Source organism: Mustelus asterias, chromosome 13 (genome assembly GCF_964213995.1).
Source record: "Mustelus asterias chromosome 13, sMusAst1.hap1.1, whole genome shotgun sequence".
Taxonomy (NCBI): Eukaryota; Metazoa; Chordata; class Chondrichthyes; order Carcharhiniformes; family Triakidae; genus Mustelus; species Mustelus asterias.
In genome coordinates this window covers 13597050-13615743 of record NC_135813.1, presented here as the reverse complement: position 1 = coordinate 13615743, position 18694 = coordinate 13597050, and the positions used below count along the sequence as shown (strand labels likewise).

At 41.6% G+C, this 18694-nt stretch overlaps 1 protein-coding gene and 1 non-coding gene across 4 annotated transcripts in view; both read left to right on the top strand.

Annotated features, from left to right (window-relative positions):
* The window catches only part of LOC144502444 (uncharacterized), a 32194-nt gene continuing 13500 nt past the window's right edge, over window positions 1–18694 (top strand). For 2 of the 3 annotated variants that reach the window (XR_013499341.1, XM_078226372.1), the window contains exons 1-6: window positions 1–28; window positions 6087–8617; window positions 12886–13071; window positions 13791–13869; window positions 15322–15452; window positions 17826–18054. Coding sequence is in view for 2 of the 3 variants with exons in the window: in XM_078226372.1 (XP_078082498.1) it covers window positions 6091–8617; window positions 12886–13071; window positions 13791–13869; window positions 15322–15452; window positions 17826–18054 (3152 nt within the window). In the remaining variant the exon portion in view is untranslated. Of the gene's footprint in view, window positions 93–6086; window positions 8618–12885; window positions 13072–13790; window positions 13870–15321; window positions 15453–17825; window positions 18055–18694 lie in introns of all 3 variants that reach the window. The other variant, XM_078226373.1, reaches the window with a different exon arrangement.
* LOC144503221 (small nucleolar RNA SNORA11) lies at window positions 10135–10267 on the top strand. The gene has a single exon (XR_013499449.1). It is a non-coding gene; the product is annotated as a small nucleolar RNA SNORA11 (small nucleolar RNA).

Sequence of the window (18694 nt, the reverse complement as noted above, 5' to 3'; positions counted from 1 at the left end):
CGGCGGCTTTAAGAGCGAGGCGACGTGGGTAAGTGTGGAGAGGTGTCGTGTGCGAATGATGTAAAAGTTCAGAATGGTTTCCATTAACAGAGGTGGTTTTTAAAAAAAAATAAAAAACCCGTTAATAATTACAAGGGGGGGTGTGGAAAGTCAATCGCAAACTGAATTTTAAAGTTTATTAACTGGAATGCCCGCCACTTTAAACCGGGCTGCAGTTTCCGGTCTCGTGTTAGTCAAGTTGCCGCCTCAGCACCAGGTGTTGAATGGCTTGTTTTTTAAAATTATCTTTTCAAAGAGGGGGTTTGAGCATTCGATTCAAACGCCGGCTGGCTGCTGAAATATTGTAAGAAGTCTCACAGCACCAGGTTAAAGTCCTAACGGGTTTATTTGGTAGCAAATGCCACTGAACTTTAACCCTGGTGCTGTGCCTTACTGTGTTTACGCATCTCCACATGCTGAAATATTAGCAGAAAGCACTGAAGGCATTCAACAGGTCAGTCGCTCTGTCCGTGGAGGGGGCAGATGTTGTCTTGAGCTAACCCAAAAGAGAAAAATGCTGGAAAATCCAGTCCAAGATGACCCTTTGTCAAAGTTTTGGCGCTTTGACAAAGAATCGTCTGGACTCGAAACGTGAGAGAAAAGAGCTGACGTTTCGAGTCCAGACGATTCTTTGTCAAAGCTTTTAAAGGGTCATCTGGACTTGAAACGTCAGCTCTTTTCTCTCCTTACAGATGCTGCCAGACCTGCTGAGATTTTCCAGCGTTTTCTCTTTTGGTTTCAGATTCCAGCATCCGCAGTAATTTGCTTTTATTTCTGTTGTCTTGCAATAAGTGTTGCAGAGGAGGAGTGAGCAAACATATTTTCTGAGAAAGAGTGTTGGAAATATTCAGCTGACCAGGCAGCATCCATGGAGAGAGAAACAGGGTTAATGTTTCAGCTTGATGACCTTTCACTGGACCCGCAGGCAAATTACATGAAGTACTGTTGTAATGAGTTTGGTCACCCAATTAAAGTTTATTAGTCATGAGTAGGCTTGCATTAACATTGGGTGGCGCAGTGGTTAACACTGCTGCCTCACAGCGCCAGGGACCTGGGTTCAGTTCCTGGCTTGGGTCACTTGGGTATCTATGGAGTTTGCACATTCTCCTTGCATCTTTGTGGGTTTCCTCTGGGTGATCTGGTTTCCTCCCACAGTCCAAAGATGTGTGTAAGGTGAATTGGCCATGCTAAATTGCCCCTTAGTTTCAGGGGGACTAGCTAGGGTAAATGATGGGGTCTTGCTAGGGGGACTAGCTTGGGTAAATGCATGGGGTTATGGGGATAAGGCCTGGGTGCGATTGTGGTCATTGCGGACTCGATGGGCTGAATGGCCTCTTTCTGCTTGGTAGATTCTATGATTAACACTGTAATGAAGTTACTGCGAAATTCCTCTAGTCACCACACTCTGGTGCCTGTTTCGCTACACTGAGGGAGAATTTAGCATAGCCAGCACACCTAACTAGCATATGTTTCAGATTGTGTGGGGAAATCGGAGCACCCAGAGGGAATCTGCGCAGGGAAGAATGTCTGTGCGGAGTCTGCAAGTGACCCAAGCTGGAAATTGAACCCAGGTCCTTGGTGCTGTGAGGCACCAGTGCTAACCATTGTGCCATTGGTGCCCCATACCTCATTGCAGGCTTGGTCCAAACATGGACAAAAGAGCTGAATTCCACGGGTGAAATAAGAGTGACTGCCTGTGATATCAAGGCTCCTGAGGCATCCCGGAGTCCTAGCAAAATCAAGTCAGTAGGAATCTGAGAAAATCTCTCCATTGATTATGTCCAGCGCAAAGAAGGATGGCTGTGGTTGTTGAAAGGAATCATTCCAGCCCCAGAAGTTGCTGCAGGGATTCTTTGGGATAGTGAGGATGCCTAATGATCTTAAACTGAGCTTCCTGCAGTCATTCAATCACAAGTCAGAATATTCCTGTGGGATGATGGCAAGATGATCAGTACCATTAGCAACCCCACAAATGCCAAACAGTCCATGTCCAAGTACAGCAAGTTTGGGCTGATAGGCAAGTAGTATTTGTGCTAGACAAAGACTGTTTCCAAAGAGAGTCTTAACTTTTCCCTATGGCATTCAATGACACAACCATTGCTAAATCCCTGTCAACAACATCCTGGGGGTTTAACCATTAACCAGAAACTTAACTGGACCAGCCATGTAAATACTGTAACGACAAGTTAGTACAAGTGCCGATCAAAGGCTCCTTTGGTAGTACTTTCTATACCCATAACTTTTACATAGAAATACAGAAAATGGGAGCATGAGTAAGCCATTTGGCCCTTTGAACTGCTTTGCCATTCAATATGATCATGGCTGATTGCCATATACTCTCCCCATACCACTAATGCCTTTAGTCTTAATCTGCCTTTCCTCAAATATATTCAGTATTTACCACCAAGAAGAACTGGATCAGCAGACACACAGGAACACCATCTGTAAGTTTCCCTCCCAAATCATGCATCTGACTTGAAAATTTATCACCTTTCCTTCACTGTTGGATGAATAAACTGTAACTCCCTTTCTATGAGCACTGCATTTGTACCTGCAGTACATAGACTGCAGCAATTCAAGAAGGCAGCTAACATCTACAAGATGCATTACAGAAACTCACCAAGGTGTTAAGAACCCTGCTGATGTTAAATGCGAGGGTATCCCAAAACCCAGAAGGGTAACTTCGAACACTGATTCTTAGTGGTATATATTTTCAATTTGGTAAACTGTGAGAAAAGATATTACAAACCAGGGAGGAACAGTCCAGTTGTGTGAACAATTAAGGAATATTTATTAATGTAAAGGAAATACACAACAAGAAATGCACTACAACTGTACACTTAACTACATTGATGGCTCTGCACAATATTAAATGGTTACCCTTTTATTCTCAACTACCTATGTTTCCTGAACTCTGAGATGCCCCTTGTTCAGTCAATAATTACCACACAGGTTTTTTATCCGTATTTGAGAATATGGTTTCAGAAAAGGCGTAATCAGCAATAACTTAATTTTTGGGAGACTGTTTCAGGAGCTGGGTGTGGCTGTGATGGTAGTTGCTATTGTTCTCTTTTCCAGTTAATGTGCTATGGATGTATCATTCTTTCACTTTGATGTTACCCACCCTGTGGATCCGGCTTTTAGCATAAAAGTGTCAATTTCCTTATCTCTCCACTTTGAAGTTACCCCTTCTATAGAACCATAGAATCCCTAAAATGCAGAAGGAGGCCATTCAGCCCATCAGGTCTGCACCAACTCTCTGAAAGAGCATCTTACCCAAACCCAACCCCCAGCCCTATCCCCATAACCCTTTCCACACACCATTTTCCCCATGTTATATAGGTTAAACACTTGCTTTTCTCACTGATGCACTAATTTGCATATCTAAATCCCTTCACACAATCACCCTATTTATTTTATCCCTATTTCTTTTTAATCTTAATTTTCCCCAATTCTTAACATAAGACAGTACCTTCCAAACCTATGACCACTGCTATTTAGAAAGACAAGGCCAGCAGATGCATGGGAATGCCACTACCTCCAAGCCACACACCATTCTGACTTGGTGTTCATTCACTGTCGATGAGTCAAAATCCTGTAGATCCCTACCTAACAGCACTGTGAGTGGACCTATACCACATGGACTGAGCGGTTCAAGAAAGCAGCTTCCTCCACTTCCTCGAGTGCAAATAGGGAGACAATAAATGCTGGCCTAGCCAGCAATGCCCACATCCCACAAAACAATTCATTTTTAAAAATGCCACCTTAAGATCAATTAAATGCCAGCAATGTTGATATACCGAAGATAAATTAAAAAGTAATCAGGAAAGCTTAAAAATGGGCAATGATGTCAGGGAATACATTATACATATAGAAGCGTGAAGCTGCAGAGAGGATGGCAGATGAATCCTGTTTGGCAGGAGTTCTGGGAACAGCTTCCAGTAAAAACATTAAAAAATGCTCACGTTTCATGAATCATTTAACATTAAAAGGGGTGAACTAATGGGAAAAATTGAGTAGTTTTTTTTCAACTTTGTTACCAAAAAGGCAGTTTAGATTTCCTCAAGGTGTGTGTCTGGCTGAATAGTGGTTGTTCAATGTATAGGAATGAGAATCTGGAGTTTATAAAGCCATTTAGTTTCTTAAATATGTATCTGCAGATTGATTATGAGCATGGTATTCATGCCCAAGATTGTGCAGTACACAGGAAATTTGGTATCTTACTTGATACCCTGTGGTGATACAGATAATCCAAAATCTAGTCTTCACATGGTGAAGGATTATTTGCTCACTTTGTGCAGATGTAGTTCATAGATTTTAAAATCATGCACTCTGCTCTTATTTTTATATAATACTTCCAGACAACATATATGCAACTCGCAGCATTTTGAATGAGACAGTTTGTCAAATATGGAGGCTGACTGGCTTGCAGAGCCATTTAAGAAATGGATTTTTAGGATGAAATTTTGCGGTCTAACCTTTAAGTGAATTTCAGGAAGGTAGTGTGTGGGGAAGGGACCCTGGCTTGGTAGAGTGCTGAAGGTTGTGTCTTTTGACTTGAACTGAGGATCAAGGAGGTTTATGCACATAGTGGGTGATGGGAAATAAATACCCAGCTAGAGTAATGTGTTGCCCAGAATTATACATGGTTTAGGAAGGTCGCTGATGTTTTGGAAAGGACGCAGGGAAGATTTGTCAGAATGATATCGGGGACCAAGAAGCCATGGAATCTTTTCTCTCTCCATCTTGGACCAGAGGAGGATAAATCATCAGAATCCATGTCTTTCTTGTGACATGTATAACAAAGCCAGTAGATGGCAATGCAATAGACTTGGATTACAGACAGGTGTTAAAGTAGCACCAATGTTGATGAGGTAGGTAGAGAGATTCGGTAATTGATGGTACAATGGTATAGTACAGACTGAAGGTGTTTTTATATCAGTAGAGAACAAGCTTGTATTTTAGGATGAAAACAACCGCTTGTGATGTTTGGCCTTTGTTCTTAAGCCCAACACTAACGTACTTGACTCAATGTTCTTCTAGAATGGCTTTACACACCACTCACTATCAAACTGTAGAAGATGCGCCATTGCAACCTTTTGAGGGAAATTACAGATGGGCAATAATTATGTCCTTGCAACACTGAGTACTGAGAATTAATTTTTAAAAGAACTTTTAATGAAGGCTTCTGCTTACTATGTAATGAACCGTGAAGAGTGGTGCAATTGGGTTACAGCTAAGGACAATATCAGGCTGCAGCAATTACTATAAAAGTTTGGAAGTCTGTTAGCACTTTCTCCAGGCTGATACATGAAGTTTATCCACTTGGATGATGTTTAGGACATTGAACAGCACCCATAGAGCTGTGTCCCAATGGGAAACAACTGGCCACACACATGCTGCTGAATATTAAAGTTTATTTATTAGTCACAAGTAGGCTTACATTAACACTGCAATGAAGTTACTGTGAAAATCCCCTAGTCGCCACACTCCGGTGCAGTGGGTACACTGAGGGAGAATTTAGCATGGCCAGTTTAGCTAACCTGCACATCTTTGGAGGAAACCGGAGCACCCAGAGGAAACCCACGTAGACACAGGAAGAACGTGCAGACTCCACACAGACAGTGACCCAAGCTGGGAATCGAACCCGGGTCCCTGGCGCTGTGAGGCAGCAGTGCTAACCACTGTGCCACCGTGCTGCACACAAGTGTAAGTATATTAAAAGAAAATCTGAAGGTGAATTATAGTGAATAAGATTGAAGAATCCACTGATAGAAGTGAGGAATTGGTAGGTGTTGCTGCTGTTCATTGATTTCACTAACTATCTTAATAAATGCATCAAAGATCTATTTTGTGACTTGATGTCATTTTTCTCTGCTGACCTTGGAAACTGTTCAATAGCACAGCAGAATATTTTGAACGATCATGTTGCAAATGCATTATAGAATCTCTTAATAATTTGGTTGGGGAGAGGAGAAAAGGAATTGATATTTTTGTTCCATGCACTTTCTTGTTTAAGCTAATATTTATTCCGTTTTTGAAAATAGGAAGATGGAGGAAAACAACAGTATGATGCAAGATGTACTACATAAGAAGGAAAAACGGAAGCACGGTGGCAACACAAAGGAGAAGCATTCTTTGAGATCACTGGAAGATGATGCTCCGGAGACTGCTACTGTAGAGGCTAACCAAGAGGTGCAAAATCCCAGGTTAGAGGGTTCTGGTGAAAAGAAACTGAAGAAGAAAAAGAAAAACCATTCTTCATCGTTAGAGGGTTGTGATATTTCCGAGACGGTTACGGTGAATACCGAACAAGACTTAAATACTCAATTGCTTGTGGGTAATAGTGAAAAGGAGCGGAAGAAAAAGAAAGAACATTCTTCATTGTTAGAAGATTGTGATAGTTCAGAGACGGTTACGATGAACACCGAACAAGACTTAAATACACAACTGCTTGTGGGGAATAGTGAAAAGAAGCAGAAGAAAAAGAAGGACCGTTCTCCATCTTTAGCAGAGTGTGATATTTCAGCAAAGGTTACGGTGAACATCGAACGAGACTTAAACGCTCAATTGCTTGTGGGTAATAGTGAAAAGAAATTGAAGAAGAAAAAGAAAGAACATTCTTCATTGTTAGAAGGTTGTGATAGTTCAGAGACAGTTATGATGAACACCGAACAAGACTTAAATACACAATTGTTTGTAGTTAATAGTGAAAAGAAGCGGAAGAAAAAGAAGAAAGAACATTCTTCATTGGTAGAAGGTTGTGATAGTTCAGAGACAGTTACAGTGAACACCAAACAAGACTTAAATACACAATTGTTTGTAGTTAATAGTGAAAAGAAGCGGAAGAAAAAGAAGAAAGAACATTCTTCATTGGTAGAAGGTTGTGATAGTTCAGAGACAGTTACAGTGAACACCAAACAAGACTTAAATACACAATTGTTTGTGGGTAATAGTGAAAAGAAGCGGAAGAAGGAGCGTTGTGCATCTTTAGTGGGGTGTGATAGTTCAGAGACTGTTACAATAGATACTGAACACAGCCTCCAGTATGTAGGTAACAGTGAAAAGAAACTAAAGACAAGGAAAAAAGAGAGGCACCGTTCTAGATCAAAGGAAGAACGTGATGATTCAGAAGTGCGAAACCCCAGAGAATCTGGTCACAGTGAAAGTAAACCAAAGAAGAAAAAGAAAGACCGCCTCATTTCATTGGAAGATTTATGCGATGGTTCAGAGACTGTTACGGTGGCCAGTGGACAAGGCTTGCAAAATATCCAGTTTGCTGGGAATAATAGAAAAAAGCGAAAGAAGAGGAAAAAAGAGAGGCACAACTCCAGGTCAGAGGAAGGATGTGATAATTGGGAGATCCAGGATCTCCAGTTAGTTGGTAATGGCGAGGCAAAAATGGAAAAACATCGTCCCAGCTCATTAGAAATTGATGTTGCTACACAGATGGAGAATAAAGGCTATCAAACAAATAAGAAAATACATCATTCCTGCTCAGCAGATGAGACAAATGTTTTGATGTCTGCAGTAAAGACCAAACAAACGTCGCAAAGTGCCAACTTAATGGATCGTAGTGATAAGAAAAAAGACCGTGTCAAGGCAGTGAAAAATGTTACAGAGATTACTACAAAAGCAATGCAGAATCCCAAGATAATGGATGGCCGAGATGGCCACAAGAAGAAACGGAAACGTTGTTCCAGTTCAGCAGAAGAGCGGGGTGGAAAATACCATTGTAAGTCAGCAGAAGGTGGTAATGATTCTGAGACTACTGCAAAGATTCCTCGCCGAAAGAGGGCAACATCGGAATCTGTTGACGTTGACACAGAAACTTCGGCCAAAAAATTCAAGAGGACAAAGAAGAAAATTGAATTTGAGAACAATGTTAACAAAGATGGCTCTCTCAATGATTCTGAAGTGCCACAAAAATCAATCAAGAAATGTAAAATAAGCAACAAATTGCCATTTGAAAATCACAGTGCAGACCTGCAACAAAGCATTAAGAAATCTTTCAAGAAACATAGAGTAAAATGCAGTCCAGGTAGGATTGCAGAGAAAGAGGCAACAGACCACACCGAGGCTGTGGCCATTGGTGACTTTGCAGAGATCACTACAAAGCAGAGTGATCGAATAAAGCATACATCTCGCAAAGATTGTCAAGAAACTGTCAAAACCTCCAAGAAACACAGGCAAAAGAAATGCAGTTTGTCAGGACGCAAGAACTCTGGCAGAACGAAGAACTTGAAGCAGAAGAAGCCTTCTGCATTGAGCAGGGCGAGCACACTTGAGGTTGTCATTACACCCGAGACCCTCACAGGACCAAATCCCAGGCAGCAAAATAAGCAGCAGCAACACACGACAGGATCTGACAATAAGGCCAGCATCACAGCTGCCGAGCATTTTCAGGGGGAGGAAATACCTTTTGATCAAGATGCAACTAAAGTCAAAATGATTGACAAATCAAAATTGATTGAGCTACTCAAGGACTTTATCCCTAATGTGGCAAAGCTGAAACCTGAAACAATGTACAGCATGTATAAATATGATCTTCCCAGATTTCAATGGTTTAAAGAAGCAGGTACGACTAACCAATACAAAGCTGCTGTTTTGTTTACTTAGCGACACACAGCTTTATTGTTGAGCAATTTCTTGCACACTTTTTAATTGCTCAGTTATAAAGTTCCAGTTCAATATGTTGTGGAAACTTAAGTTTTAAAACTAATATGAAAGATAGTGTTCTCAAATGTTCAAATGCTTAAGAGTTTGCAACTCAATTTATTCAACATTTAAAGTTTGTGGAGCAGATTTCATGTGGTGTTGCTCATAATCAACTGTAGATTTTCTAAAGATGGGTATTATGCTAAGTATTATTCCCAAGGGAAATTGAATTATTATCCTTGGGAAGGGAGTCTTGCAGTATCATAGTCAAGGCCCCTACAATGCAGAAGGGGGCCATTCGGCCCATCAAGTCTGCACCGACTTTCTGAAAGAGCATTTTATCTAGGTCTAACCCCCAATCTCTGTAACCCCGTGTATTTACCATGGCTAATCCACCTAACCCTCATATCTTTGGAAATTAAGGGGCAATTTACCATGGCCATCCTACCTTTAGATTATGGGAGGAAACTGGAGCATCCGGAGGAAACCCATGCAGGCATGGAGAGACTGTACAAACTCCACACAGACAGACATCCAAGGCTGGAATCAAACCCAGGTCCCCTCTGTGAGGCAGCAGTGCTAATCACGATGCCACCGTGCTGCCCCACTAGGATGGGAGCTAGCAGTATTCTTGAAGGGTGTCCCCGGCTTTCTAGGAACACTGGAATGGGATGTTCTAGGATCAGTGGAGAGGGAACTGGAAACTGAGGTCTTTGGAGAGGGAGGTTTAAGGGTCTGGAAAGATTTAGGCAATTGTGGAAGTACTGGTAGTACAGTCAATGAGCATATGAAAAATGGACAGTGTACAATGATTTGGAAGTAAAGAAAAGTAGAGATGGGGATGAGAGTAAGGGGAAAGAGAATCCTATTGTCCAACATGCCTGAAATCGGAATTTTGGCAACATTTGAGAAGTGTAAACTGGCATTGTTGAAGGGGGATTGGGGAATTCAGTCGTGCAGTTATGGCAGGGGTTGGAGCTCTAAGCAAATGTGCCAAAGTGATTGTATGCAAAATTTTATCTATCTATCCTTAACAACACTTGTGTTCAGGGGTTTATCGTTCAATTGCTGTCTAAATCATGACTAACAGGTTTATTTGGTAGCAAATGCCATTAGCTTTCGGAGCGCTGCTCCGTCGTCAGATGGAGTGGAAATCTTTTTGGCATTTTTGGGCAGATTTCCGCTCCATCTGACGAAGGAGCAGCGCTCCGAAAGCTAATGGCATTTGCTACCAAATAAACCTGTTGGACTTTAACCTGGTGTTGTTAAAACTCCCTTCCCTTACTGTGTTTACCCCAGTCCAACGCCGGCATCACCACATCAAATCATGACTACTCATAGCCTTGACTAGAAACAATATTGCCGCACCCAAACCCACTCGATAAGAGTATGTTTGAGGTGCCTTCGTGAAGGTGTAGCTACTTTATAACAATGTGCTTGGTGTGCACAGAGCAGCTGCTCTGGAGATCCTGGGAGAGCTGTTTATACCACACCGTACAGAAACTCGTTGTCAAACATGCAGATGGACAGCAGTCAAATTCCACTCTGCTTTAAATGATAACAAACAGTATTTATATTTATAATGACGATTATATAAAAGACATTACCGTATTAATTTTGTTTAGTTGTGATTATTTTGTTGGCCTGTGCATCTGCTGCCACCACAGAAAAAGTTATAACTAGCAGAAGTGAAAGGAGACAAATTGTTTGTAAGAACTACATCTCAAGGACAGCCGTTGCTCAAATAGTTTGTCGCTTACAGGTTTCTCTGTGTATACTTTTAAAGAAACTTTACAATGAATTTTTAATTGTCTGTCAATTATGAATTTCTACAATGGAAGAAAAATCCTTTGAAATTAGCAATTAATTACTTGTAGAGTTAATCACTGTTATTAAGCCATTTAACATGCAGTAGGTCATTAAGTAAGTGTATCATAAGTTTCTGTGGCTGAAGAGAAATGTTGACCGGGGAGATCACCTCACTTCCTCATAATAATATGAAGGTCTTGCCACCTCAGCAAGCAAAGAGACCTCACCTGATAATACTGTATACCATTCTTTCAGTGTTGTACTAAAGAGTTTCAGAGCTCAGAGTGGGTCTCAAACACACAATGTTGAATTTTGAGATGAGTTGTACCAACTCAACCAAACTGACCCTTGATTATTCCTAATATGTTTTAAATTGCACTTGATTGATTTATTCTCTGTGATATTATTCTGCACTGTTTGTGAGGCGATTGTTCTATTTATCTATTATGTTTGATTAGGAGTGCTCGACTGGGACCAAATCAGATTGTCTGGTCTGAGCACTGCTGTAGTGTCACCATGGCTCAGTGGTGGCACTCCCTTCCCTTATCTGAACATTGTGGGTTCAAGTCCACAGTAGCACAGTGATTAGCACTGCTGCCTCACAGCGCCAGGGACCCGGGTTCAATTCCGGCCTTGGGTCACTGTCTGTGTGGAGTTTGCACATTCTCCTGGGTTTCCTCTGGGCGCTCCAATTTCCCCCCACAGGCAAAAGATGTGCAGGTTAGGTGGATTGGCCATGCTAAATTGACCCTAGTGTGTGGGGGATTAGCAGGTTAAATATGTGGGGTTATGGGAAAAGGACCTGAGTGAGATTGTGGTCGGTGCAGACTCGATGGGTCAAATGGCCTCCTTCTGTACTGTAGGGATTGTATAGGGTTTTAGTTCAGATGGGCAGCATGGTTGGTGTAGGCTTGGAGGGCCGAAGGGCCTGTTCCTGTGCTGTAATTTTCTTTGTTCTAAGTCCAACTCCAGGCCCTTGAACACAAAAATCTAGGATAATGCTCCAGTGTGCTATACTGTTAGAAGTGCTATCTTTCAGTTGAGATGATAAACTGAGAACTCATCTGTCCTCTCAGGTTCACACCAAATCCCATGATAAGAAGAGCAGTGGAGTTATCCCATGTCCTTGCCAATGTTTATCCCTCAATCAAAATCACTGAAAAGACAAATGGTCTGTTATTGCATCGTTATTGCATGTGATCAGTAAATTTGCGGACGACACAAAATTGGCAGGACTTGCAGATAGTGAGGAGCATTGTCAGAAGCTACAGAAGGATATAGATAGGCTGGAAATTTGGGCAAAGAAATGGCAGATGGAGTTCAATCCTGATAAATGCGAAGTGATGCATTTTGGTAGAAATAATGTAGGGAGGAGCTATACGATAAATGGCAGAACCATAAAGGGTGTAGATACGCAGAGGGACCTGGGTGTGCAAGTCCACAGATCCTTGAAGGTGACGTCACAGGTGGAGAAGGTGGTGAAGAAGGCATATGGCATGCTTGCCTTTATAGGACGGGGCATAGAGTATAAAAGTTGGGGTCTGATGTTGCAGATGTATAGAACGTTGGTTCGGCCGCATTTGGAACACTGTGTCCAGTTCTGGTCGCCACACTACCAGAAGGACGTGGAGGCTTTGGGGAGAGTACAGAGGAGGTTTACCAGGATGTTGCCTAGTATGGAGGGGCTTAGTTATGAGGAGAGATTGGGTAAACTGGGGTTGTTCTCCCTGGAAAGACGGAGGATGAGGGGAGACTTAATAGAAGTGTATAAAATTATGAAAGGCATAGATAGGGTGAACGGTGGGAAGCTTTTCCCCAGGTCGGTGGTGACGTTCACGAGGGGTCATAGGTTCAAGGTGAAGCGGGGGAGGTTTAACACAGATATCAGAAGGACATTTTTACACAGAGGGTGGTGGGGGCCTGGAATGCGCTGCCAGGCAAGGTGGTGGAGGCGGACACACTGGGAACGTTTAAGACTTATCTAGACAGCCATATGAACGGAGTGGGAATGGAGGGATACAAAAGAATGGTCTAGTTTGGACCAGGGAGCGGCACGGGCTTGGAGGGCCGAAGGGCCTGTTCCTGTGCTGTATTGTTCTTTGTTATTTATGGGAGCTTTGTATGAAGACTGGCTGCACATTTCCTACATAACAGTGACTACATTTCAAGATAGGAAATTAGTTCATTGGTCGTAAAGTGCGTTGGGGATCTTAAGGTTATGAAAGGCACCACGTAAATGCACATTTCCTTTCCTTCCTTCTGAATCTTTTTTCCCTTATTCAGGGATGAGAAGTGAATTAAAAATAAACAGTACTCTTTTTGCAAGGTTTTTCTTAAAGTGGATTCTGGTAATTGCTGTAATATTTCTCCCTTGTGTAGGAATTCCAATCCGACAAGGCAGGTTTACCCATGGAGAGAACAAGCAGTTGCAGAAAAACCTAAACCAATTAATGGAGTTAACTGGAGTTCAGAATGAATGGGAGTTTTTTCACATTCCTAAGTCTGATCACGAGATGATAAGAATGAAACAACTGAAACAGAGCAACTTATTCTGCTGCAGACTAGGTATTTCTGGTTTTAGTTTCATTTTTATGCCAGTGCAATTCTATGTAGCAGGGATGGATCTCATAATTTTGAGTTTTGCATAACATGACAGCATCTGACAATTCATCCAATATTTATACTGATTGAATCCTTCATTTTCAACTGCTGCTGGTCTTTGCACTGATCTGTGTTATTCCTTGTAATGTATATATTTTTTCTTTATACCTGTTCGCCAGGAACATTTCACTCCATTTGACTTATGAATTAGGAGCAGGAGTTGGCCATTCGGCCCCTTGAGCCTTCTCCAGCATTTGATAAGATTATGGCTGATCTAATTGTGGCTTCAACTCTGCTTTCCTTCCTACCCCCATACCTTTGACTCCCTTGTCAATCAAGAATGTACCTCAGCCCTCAAAAATATTCGCAGACCAATGACCCTCTGAGAGGAAAAAATATTCTCTCCATCTCCATTTTTAATGGGCGACCCCTTATTTTTAAAAGGGTGTCCCCTAGTTCTACTTTCTCCCACAAGGGGAAACATCCTCTCAGCATCCACCCTGCCAATTCTCCCCAGGGTCTTCTTGTACATTACAATAAGACCACCCTTTGTTCTTCTAAACTCCAATGGATACAGGCCTAACCTAATCTGACCTTTCCTCATAAGATAACTCCATCATCTCAGGACTTGCCCTTCCTTTCATCCAAAGCTAATGTTACATATTTGAAACCTCTCTTTACAGCCGAAGGCATTGCAAGGCCGTGGAAATGTGTTTATCAGCGAGCTAAGAAAATGTATGATCCTAAGCGATGTAAAGGCAGGTAAGTTAACCTGGAATATATCTCATACCAATCATTTATTTTACATTTAGTGTTTAATTATTTGAGTAGTTGATGTTCTTTGTCAATGATAATCAGCACCTGCAAAAACAAAAAATATTAGAGGTTATAAAATTTAGCTCTGGGCTGGTTGTATTTAAAATTATTTTAGTTGAGGGTGGTGGTGAAGTTTCAGCGTTTATTTCAAAGTTTCATGTTTCTCTTTTTGTGTCTGATCATTGGTGTGAATGTTGTGTCCTTTAATTTAACGGCACATTGTACGGGTGTTCCCATTCAATTAAATTCTCCTGTCTTTGAATCTTGTGTTGCTGATGATTCCTCTGCTTGATTATGTGATAGCAGTCCAAAGTTTTTTTTTCTGCCAATTTTCTCCCCTTCTACTCCCAATGACTAATTCCTGGGATGGAGCAGTTGTCTTATGAGGAAAGGTAGAGTATGTTGGCTGATACTATGGGGCGGCACAGTGGTTAGCACTGCTGCCTCACAGCACCAGGGACCCGGGTTCGATTCCCAGCTTGGGTCACTGTTTTTGTGGAGTTTGCACGTTCTCCCCGTGTTTGCGTGGATTTCCTCTGGGTGCTCCGGTTTCCTCCCACAGTCTGCATTGGCTGTGCTAAATTCTCTTTCAGTGTACCCGGACAGGCGCCGGAGTCATAGAAACCCTACAGTGCAGAAGGAGGCCATTCGGCCCATCGAGTCTGCACCTACCACAATCCCACCCCACATATTTACCCGCTAACCCCTCTAACCTACGCATCCCAGGACTCTAAGGGGCAATTTTTTTAACATGGCCAATCAACCTAACCCGCACATCTTTGGACTGTGGGAGGAAACCGGATCACCCGGAGGAAACCCACGCAGACACGAGGAGAATGTGCAAACTCCACACAGACAGTGACCCGAGCCGGGAATCGAACCCGGGACCCTGGAGCTGTGAAGCAGCAGTGTTAACCACTGTGCTACCGTGCCGCCCGGAGTGTGGCGACTAGGGGATTTTCACAGTAACTTCATTTGCAGTGTTAATGTAAGCCTACTTGTGACACTAGGTGATCTTATTGAAACATGCAAGATCCCTACGGGGCTTGACAGGGTAAACATAGAGGGGATGTAGTTTCAAAATAAGATGTCTCCCATTTTAAAACAGATGCGGAGGAATTTTGTTTCTCAAAGGACAGTAGGAGTTTGGAATTCTCTTCCCTGATGAGAAATAGAGTCTGGGTCATTGAATTTAGTCAAAGTTGAGTTAGATAGATTTTTGATTGACCAAAAGTGAGTCAAAAGTTATGGGGGATAGACAGGAAAATGGAGTTAAGGTCACACCAGGTCAGCCATGATTTTATTGATTGACAGAACAGGCTTCAGGAGTCGAATTGCCTAGTCCAGCGTCTATTTGTTATATTCTTCTGATATTGACTACAGATGTGTTCCTATTAGATACACAGATGAAGAACTGAAGAAACTGCAACACTTGCAAATTGTGTATGGAAATCAGTGGAAGAAGATTGCTGAACTCATGGACCGTACTGACGTATCTGTTATGGGTCGAGCAAAAACATTGAAGAACTGTAAGTTAAATTATTAATGTTCATTCTTTTCCCCCTCCATGAAGTTAAATTTGTAGATATCCAACCTACAGTAGCTTTGTAATTAATAGGAATACAATAAATAGGAAATATTTTGTGGTACATGATGTGTATATATAGATATATATATATATAATTCTGGTCAACCTAAAAGCTGATCTGATATCTGGAATTTTAAAAATCTAAACAGATCTTGCAATCAGCAGTAAAACAAAGGTGCTCCCCACTGCCCGCAAAGATAACCATGCTGAGAAATCTAGCAATCTCTGTGACGAGTACGTTACAATTTACGATGGAGTGAATTGTAGCATTCTATGATGAGGATTTTCAGGGTGGAGCTGCGTTGCTACCACTAAGCTGTCCAAGCAGCCATTCGTATTGAAGGATTCTAACAAACAGGCAACCACTTAATGAAGAGCAGTAACGTCAAATTTGTTTTATTTTCAAATTTACCGAGTAAAATAAATGTTTGGACATGCACAGGAGGTAAAGGTAGAAGCTGAGATATCACAGAAGAAACTTTAAAATAATTGTTTTAAAAAGTTAGTTTAAAAATGCAGTATTTAACCTTAATGGTGACATTTAGTAACACTCGCGGTGGAAAAATAGGATTCAGAGACAGTCAGTCATGGATAGGAACAACGTTTATTTTACTCTGCAGAGGTCGCGTTCCTCCAGCCACTTCAGAGAGTGTGGGGGAAGGCGCGCCTGAGTACAGCAAACGACAGTCTTCATACCTATTCTACTGCTAGCCTGGCTACCCAGATGCACATGCAGTAATGAGCTAATACAATATCAGTACTTTTCCATTCTGTATTAGGGAGTTGTTTTTCTTTGCTGTATTTTCCTTATCTTCCTCATTCAGCCAGTTTCAATCATTCTGCTCGCTCCTGCTGTTTCTCAACCGCCCCCTTGTGCAGCTGCTCAACCTTGAGTTTTAATCATTTTAGTTCCTCCTTATTGAACTAGCCCAAGCTTGGCCATCCTGACCTGTGGTCTGCTTTGTTCTTTATGTTAAAATTTTCCATTACACACTCCACAAACATAAAATTATATTTGCATGGCCAAATCCATGTGTTTGTTACTCAGATTACTGTTAGAAATCCCGTCACACCTAATGTGGTGTAACATTTTATGGGGTTTCTGGGGTTTCCAACAGCAATGGGAGAGTGGAAAAGGAACCTTGTCACTACATCAACTGATTTCATTGATTGCTGGTTCTGGGGAGGGATCAAGAGCACAGGCTGTGGTCTAGCAGTGAATCAGGATTTTCTCACTAGTGTGTTCTTGTATTAAATACTGAAGTTGCAGTCAGATTTAGAAGAGAAGTGACAGTAAATACTGACAGTTCGCCCTCAGAAATCCCTGCCCGATCACACCATTCGAGACACTGATTCCATTCCTTTGCCTGGCAACTGTCTGAGACCAAACCAGACTGTGCATAGCTTTAGTATCATACTTGACCCAAAGATGAGTTTCTGACCACATAGCTGCATTAAGACTGTTTAATTCCATCTCTGTAACATCAGTCAACTCTGTTCCTACCTCTGCACATTTGCTGAAACTTTCATCTGTGTCTTTGTGACATGTTTACTTGACTCTTCCAATCCCCCCCCCCCATTATCTGCTACTGTAAATTTGAAATAATCTTAAAACTCTGCTACTCATGTCTTAACTTGCACAAAGTGCCCTTCACCCATCACACCTGTGCTCGCTGAATTATATTCAAGGTTAAGCAACGCCTCGATTTCAAAATCCCTCAATGGCCTCACTCCACCCTAGCTTCGTAACCTGTTCCAGTACTACAACGCACTGAGATATCTGCACTTCTCCAATTTTGACCTCATGAGCATCTCTGAGTTTAATCACTGCACCACTGGCAGCCTTGTCCTCAGCTGCCAAGACCTTAAGCTCTGGAATTCCCACCCTAAACCTAGTCACCTCTCTAGTTCTTTTTACTCCTATAAGATACATCCTTAAAGCTCCTATAGGATACCACCTTATAGCCAACCTCTTCTATCAAACTTTTGGTCATCCACCTTAATGGGTGCTTATGTGGCTTGGTGTCAAACTTTGTTTAATAATGTTCCTTTGAAACACCTTAGAACATCTTACTATGTTTTAAAAGTACATATTTAAATGGAAGTTTTTGTTCGGAAATGATAAAGCATCTAAAAATTTATTTTACTTTTACAGTAAGTGTTCTTGTACTAAATATATCCACAAATTCAGCAATGTAACGACAGTACTAAATCATATTTGATCAATTTAAATTCTAATTGGCTAGTTTCTTGTTGGATTAACGTATTATGGTCAAAAATAAAATTTCCTTAAATGGATTTTCTTTTTAAACAGCATTCAATTTTGGACCCTGGAGTAAGGAGGAGGAGAAGACATTAATAAGGCTAATAGAGGAGGTTGTGAAAAATAAGATACAAGAAACGTCCCACGATCTAACAAACACAACTTCAAATACGAACAGTTATCTTCCAATCCTTCGTGAACAGCTATACAGAGAAATTCCTTGGACTGCAATTGCAGACCAAATGGAGCGCAGAAATTGGATGCAGTGCAGGCAGAAATGGTGAGCCAATAGTGATTGAGAGTGAAGAGTTTCATCTTTTTACGGTTTGGAAGCAATATAGTTGTCATGATGCGACTAAGATCTCACACTATTTTTTTATAATATGTATTACCCCGCAGCTAATTTCTCTAACTTTAAAAAAAAAAGACCTTTTAAGATGACTGAAGCCATATCTGGCTGTAACCTTTGAACAAAAGAGCATGAAAGAAATTTGTGCCTCGTTATCTTTGACGATACTGTAATGACTGTGTGCTGCAAAGACATAATTCGCTGGGAGTTATATAAGAGCCATTTCCATTTCATAAGTTGAGTGGTCTGCTAGGACAAAACCCTGGGATCTTCCTTTCAAAGAATCCCAGACAAAGGAATGTACACCCAATGTCAAAACCCAACTGAAAATGTGGGAGTCATGTGACGTGACTCCCCTAGCTGGGAGAACCAGTTACGTTATCTTGCTGGACTGCATGGCAGTCTACTATCTTTCCAGCTCAGAAAAGGGGCTCTGTCCAGGTTTGAATGCCGGACCGCTGTTTCTGCTGGAATCGCTGAACCGTACCGTCTGCAAGATTCTTTGATTTATATAAACGAGGATTTATGGGGATCATTTGTTTACACCCCTAATTGTAAATTACACCAAGTT